The following is a 6718-nucleotide window of genomic DNA, read 5'->3' as shown; positions in this document are numbered from 1 at the left end:
GACAGAGAGAGACAGAGCATGAATGGGGGAGGGGCAGAGAGAGAGGGAGACACAGAATCGGAAACAGGCTCCAGGCTCCGAGCCATCAGCCCAGAGCCCGACGCGGGGCTCGAACTCACGGACCGCGAGATCGTGGCCTGGCTGAAGTCGGACGCTTAACCGACTGCGCCACCCAGGCGCCCCGGATTTTGTTACTTTTTAAGGTTTATTTTTTTTGAGAGAGAGGGTTGGGGAGGGACAGAGGAGGAGAGAGAATCCCAAGCAGGCCCCGCACTGTCAGCACAGAGCCCAGCATGGGGCAGGAAGTCACGAACTGCGAGATCGTGACCTGAGTTAAAATCAAGAGTCAGACGCTTAACGGCCTGAGCCCCCTAGACGCCCCCCCAGGAATTTTAAATTAAGAAATAGGCTACCAGGGATATTTGGAGCATGTTACTACACATTTATTCTCTAGTTAACTTGCCCAACTCAAGTGGACTAGAAGATTATTTCCTGCCTCTGTTGTGCGGTAACCTGAGAGGTTTGCAGATGCCGCGGATCAACTTCAGAACCAGGCGGTTTGCTGGAGAATTCAGTTTAAAAGTGCCAGTTGGAACTGTTTCATCAGCTTCACAGTCAGACGTAACCTAAGCAATATGTGGGGGCCTGGCGCCAGCACCTCAGTCAGTCGGCGGGAAGCGGCTGAGAACAGACACGAGTGTAGGCACTGCGGCCTTCCTCTGAGTCTTTCTGCTGCGACGTGTGACATCGGAGGGACTGTGCAGCAGACTGACAAAGCTGACCTGTGCTCTCCGCGTCCCATCCTCACCGTCGTGTTCATTTGGTCCTTTTTCTCTCAGTTAACTTACAGAGACTGGTTACGGCTGGAACTAGAAATTCAACCTGAGGTCGACTGTCTTTCAGATACAGAAAGGTAAGCGTCGAAAGGGATCTGCCCTTGACAGTGGTACAAGGCTTTACGCATTGTCTTAAAGCCTAAGTCTTGTCATTACGTCTCGGTGTTCGATTTGATATATATACCTATGAGCACAGTTTCATTCATTCATTCCTTAATTCAAGAAACGTTTGTGGAGCTCCTAGTGTGTGCCTTGCACTTCTAGAATGTTCTAGAAACTGGGAAGTGCATTGTGATGAGACAAGTCTGCCCATCTGGTACCTTTGTGTGCTTCTACTCCCCACGTCCCTGCCTGGGCACTCTCGCCAGGTGTAAACCTGAGCAGGCTGGGCGGCAAGCAGGCGGGCGGACAAAATGGATTAGAAGTAGGGATGCACACTCGGGACCCCAGGGTTAGGGGGTGCATCAGGGGCACATGTACATGCCTCAGGTGGGAGAAGAGCAGGCGGGGCGACTGTCGTGAGGGGCCGTGGTGGAGTCCTGGCCCTCTGGGGTCCTGAGGGAGCTGGCCAGAGTTCTCAGCTGGCGCGGCCGGCTGGGCAGGCAGAGCGCTGACGGGTGCCGCGTGCAGTACTGGCTCTGAGCTGGTGGAGCAGGTCCCTGGGCCAATTACTCAGACCATAGGGACGGGGGATGTGCTGTTCTGGGCGTGAGAGTGGGGTGCCGACAGGCCCCTGCGTGTGGGGCTGTGGGAGTCAGGGAGGGAAATGCGCTGTAGGTGCAATGGGGCTGGTGGGGCACGGGAACCCTGGGGGCAGCTGAGGGCGGGGGGCAGCGTGAGCCGTCCTGAGCCACTGTCCCTGTGCAGTCAGAGATGCGGCTCGCATGCCGGGGGGGGGGGGGGGGATTCTGTCCCGTGGTGTCAGATTGCAGAGGAAGTCAGAACCGTGGAAAGAACTGCTTTTCCGACAAGGTGGACGTCTGCCTGCTTCTCGGGTCTGTGTGCGGCCAGCTGTGAGTGCTTTCTGCGCAGGCGCACGCGCCCTGGGGTCTCCCCGCTCTCCCTCCTCTTTCCACTGGGAAAAGGAAAAGCAGGAATTCGTTTTTTGGTGTGAGGATCCATAATAAGCATTTCTTACCCTCAGGTCACTGTGTGTCAAGTTGTGCTTAGACCTTTTCTGTTTTCATTCAACAGGCAATGCTCAGATACATTGTGTAACAGTTTCAGATGGCCTGGGCGAAGCACCAGCCCTTATGACCTCTGTTCCTTGCCCACTTGTGGGTTTATGGAAACGTCTCACTCGTGGCTCTTTCTGCATCAATAGACTACAGGGTCATGTGCCTCTCTCGCTGCGGCTTTAGTTAGTACATCCTCAGGATCCTTCCCATGAGCACCTGCAGAGTCTGGGCCAGATGTGGGCATCTTTGCTGACGGACCCTGGAGTCACGACCCTGGGGATGGCCCCCGAGGAGGCCTCGATTGCAGTAGAGGGCCTTCCCGCCACCCAGAAGCCCCAGGTCTCGCCACCCGCCATTGTCGTGCCGCTGGCTGTGGGCTCTCGTCCTGGCTCCCGGAACCACTGGTTTACAGCCTTTCCCAGCACAGACCTTGGTGTTTGCTGTTGCAGGTGGGACTTCCAGCAGTGGGCGCTCCACGAGTACTTCCTCCCCAAGCCCTCGGCCGCGGGCGGCTGCGACGGGGACCTGCAGGTGGCGTGCGCAGTTCTTGTCGACGTGCTGATAGACTTCCGCCAGAGGTTGGGAAGGCTGATGCCAAAAAGCGTCTTACTTTTAGTCTTGATTCTTGCAAGGTGTTTTGTCTGTCCACTTTGTGTTTGACAGAGCACGACTGAACATGTCCTGCTAGTGGGTCTGAGTCTGTGCGGAGGAAAGGTAAGCTTTCTGGATCCGTTTTCTTTGTGTGCAGATTTGCCAGCGGCAGCGACTTGTCTTTCTGCTGTCATCCGACACGTGGGTCGTAGGCGTAAAGGGTGGAGGAAGTGGGCGGCCGGTGGCACCCTCCGAGAGGGCGGCGGTGCGGACGTGGGCTCACTGCCGTGGGGCAGAGCTCCCCGTACCGTGCCCGCTGGGCTGGGCCCTTAGCATCTTCGTCCTCCTGTTGTGTGAAGATGAGGAGTAAAATCAATTCCATTCTCCACATTTTGGGTGATGGATTACTTCCATCCTAGAAAACCAGTCTCGTTCCCCTCGTTCCCCTTTACCTCCCGCTGCGCCTCTTCTCCACAAGGATCTGTAAACGTATCGCCTGGTTAGCGGAATTCTTACGAACTCACATTTCAATACAACCAACAGTCCTGGAGTTCTTCCCACCAGCGCCTAGTGGCTGGGAGCAGCACGTAGGGCACCAGGCAGACGGACGCTGGGGCCAGGCCTCTTGCTCTCAGTTTTTCTCTTGGGAGGGATAAACGAGTATGTGTGCACGGAATGAAACCAGTGTCTCCATTCCTTCCCTGTCCCCCAGCTCCTGGCCACCCTGAATCTATTTTATGTCTCTGGATTTGTCAGTCCTGTCACACAAATATGTGTGTGACACATTGTGTCTGGCTTATTTGGAATAACGTTTTCAAGGTTAGTGTGTATTGTAGCATGTCCATCGAGTGACAAATGGATAAAGAAGACGTGTGTGTGAAATTATATATATATATATATATATATATATATATAGAGAGAGAGAGAGAGAGAGAGAGAGAGAGAATGGAATATTACTCGCTGATCAAAAAGAATGAAGTCTTGCCACTTGCAACCACATGGGTGGAACTAGAGTAGATTATGCTAAGCGAAATAAGTCAGAGAAAGATAAATATGATTTCACTCATCTGTGGAATTTATGAAAGAAAACAGAGGAACATAGGGGAATAGAGAGAAAAATAAAAAGAGACAGGGAGGGGGCGCCTGGGTGGCTCAGCTGGTTAAATGGCTCTTAATTTCGGCTCAGGTCACAATCTTATAGTTTGTGGGATCGAGCCCCATGTCAGGCTCTGTGCAGACAGCACAGAGCCCATTTGGGATTCTTTCTCTACCGCTCCCCTACTTTCTCTCTCCAAATAAACATGAAAAAAAATTTTTTAAAAGAGAGAGGGAGACAAACCATAATATACTCTTAAATACAGAGAACAAACAGGGCTGCTGGGGGGTGTTGGCTGGCGGGTAGATGGGCGATGGGCATTAAGGAAGGCACTTTTCGGGCCGAGCGCTGGGTGTTGTAAGTGATTAATCACTAAATTCTCCTGAAATTATTATTACACTATATGTTAACTAACTAGAATTTAAGTAAAATTTAAAAATCGATATATCGTAGCATGTATCAGAACTTCATTCTTTTTATTACTGAGTAGTATCCCATTGAAGGATGGACCACGTTTTGTTTATTCATTAGTTGATGGACATTGGGTCTTCCCCTTTTGACTATGAATAATTCTGTTAAGAACATTTGTGTACAGGCTTTTCTGTGGTCCTGTGTTTTCATTTCTTTTGGGCATATGCCTAAGAATGGGGTATGCTGTGTTATGCTTTAACTTTTTTAGGAACTACCAGACTGTTTTCCAGCATCAGAGGGTTCCAGTTCCTCCCCGTTACATCAACATAGTTGTCATTATCTTTTACTTATACCCCTCCTAATGGACATGCACTGGCATATATCATTATGGTTTTGATTTGTTTTTCCCTGGTGGCTATTGATGTTGAACATATTTTCATTTACGGGTTGGCAATTTGTGTATCTTCTTTGAAAATGTCCTATCCTTTGCCCATTTTAAAATTGGGATGTTTTATGGAGTTGTGTTCCTTATGTATGCTATATACCACATCCTTATCAGAGATGAGTGGCAAATATTTTCTCCCCTTCTGGGGCGCTTGGGTGGCCCAGTTGGTTGAGCATCCGACTTCGACTCAGGTCATGATGTCATGGTTTGTGGGTTCAAGTCCCACGTCGGGCTCTGTGCTGACAGCTCAGAGCCTGGAGCCTCCATCAGATTGTGTCTCCCTCTCTCTCTGCCCCTCCCCCACTCATGCTCTGTCTCTTGCTCTCTCGAAAAGAAACCTTAAAAATTTTTAAAAACAATAATAAAAATAAATTTTGATGAAGTCTAATTTATCTTTTTAATTTTAGCTCTTAATTTAGGTCTTTGATTAATTTGAGTTAATTTTTGTATATGGAATAAGGAAGGGATCTCTTTTCATTCTTTTGCATGTGGACATCCAGTTGTCCCAGCACGTTTTGCGGAAGAGACCGTCCTTCCCCGTTAAAGGGTCTCAACATCCTTGCCGAAAATCAACTAACCGTACATGTGAAAATTTGTTTCTGACCTTTTCTTATTGAGATGGTGTTTATGTCTGTTCTTATGCCAGTATCGCAGTTTTGATTACCGAAGGCTTGTAGGAAATTTTAAATCGGGAAATGTGAATCCCTCAACAACCCCCCCCCCACGCCTCCCACCCCCCCTGCCCAAGATTGTTTTGGGTATTCTGGGTCCTTGCAATTCCATCTGAATTTCAGGATCAGTTTGTCAGTTTTAACACAATCAGCTGGGATTCTGCTAGGATTGCACTGTATCTGTAGATGCCTGTTAGCACTGTTACCATTTTACCAATACTGAATCTTTCTATCCGTGAACTTTCTTTCAACAGTATTTTTTAGTTTTCAGTGTACACGTCTTACACCTCGTTGGTTAAATTTATCCTGAAGTATTTTATTCTAACACCACTGTAAATGGAATTATTAATTCCACTCTCGGTGGTTTAGAAAAATACAGCTGATTTTTGTATATTGATTTCATGTCCTGCAACTTTGTGAACTTGCTTTAGTAGTTTTTTATTGGTGATTCTTCAGGATTTTCTATATACAAGATGTCATCTCCGAATAAGATGGTTTAACTTTTTCCTTTACAATCTGAATCCCTCTTATGCCTTTTTCTGAGTGAACTGTCCCAGCTAGAACTCCCAGTGCAATGTTGTATGAAGTGGGAGAGAGGACCACTTTGTCTTATTTCTGACCTTAGGAGGAAAGCTTTCAGTCTTTCATCATCAAGTATGACGTGAACCGTGGGTTTTTCACAGATGGCCTTTATCAGGTTAAGGAAGTTCCTTTCTGGTCTTAGTTTGTTGAGTGTTTTTATCACGAAAGGGTATTGAATTTTGTCTAATGTTTTATGTGCGTCTATTGAGATGATCGTGTGGTTTTTGTTTTCTTATCCTATTGATACACGTATTACATTGATTTTAGGGTGTTGAACCAACCTTGCATTCTTAGAGTAAATCCCACTTGGTCATGGTACGTAATTGTTTCAGGATGTTGCTCGATTGGGGTTGCTGCTAGTATTTTGTGTGTATGTTTTGTTCGTTGTTGATGACTGTGGGTGTCACATGGTCCTCTGGGACCTCCTGGCTCCGTGACCACACGCCAGTCTGGAGGCGGGAGGGGAGGCTGGAATGCCTCACGTCAGGAGATACTTAGGAGGCTTTTGTTGTGTTCTGTTTCAGTTCGAGGAGTTACAACTACTCAGAGAATTCTGATTTGGTTCTCAGTGGCTGCCCAGGAAATCGGGATATTTTTTCCAGATTGCAGGTGAGCTAGAATATGTGAAACCCAGTGTTTCACTGCATCTGTGTCATCTGCTATTAAGATTATTTTTATTTTTATTTTACAGAGAATGTGAGCCAGGGAGAGAGGTTTTTTTGTTTTTTGTTTTTGTTAATTTTGAGAGAGAGTGCACGCAAGTGGGGGAACGGCAGAGAAGGGGAGAGAGAGAGAATCCTCAGCAGGTGTGCTGTCAGTGCAGAGCCTGATGCTGGGCTCGAACCCACAAACCATGAGATCATGAGCTGAGATGAAGTCAGATGCTTAACCGACCGAGCCACCCAGGC

At 48.2% G+C, this 6718-nt stretch overlaps 1 protein-coding gene across 1 annotated transcript in view; it reads left to right on the top strand.

Annotated features, from left to right (window-relative positions):
• Positions 1–6718, top strand: part of FANCA (FA complementation group A) — a 61613-nt gene that overhangs the window by 45778 nt on the left and 9117 nt on the right. The window contains exons 29-31 of the mRNA XM_049622786.1: positions 840–913; positions 2464–2592; positions 6335–6419. Coding sequence (XP_049478743.1) covers positions 840–913; positions 2464–2592; positions 6335–6419 — 288 coding nt within the window. The remainder of the gene's footprint in view (positions 1–839; positions 914–2463; positions 2593–6334; positions 6420–6718) is intronic.

The sequence above is a fragment of the Panthera uncia genome, assembly GCF_023721935.1.
Source record: "Panthera uncia isolate 11264 chromosome E2 unlocalized genomic scaffold, Puncia_PCG_1.0 HiC_scaffold_20, whole genome shotgun sequence".
Classification (NCBI taxonomy): domain Eukaryota; kingdom Metazoa; phylum Chordata; class Mammalia; order Carnivora; family Felidae; genus Panthera; species Panthera uncia.
This window is presented reverse-complemented; position numbering and strand designations above follow the sequence as displayed.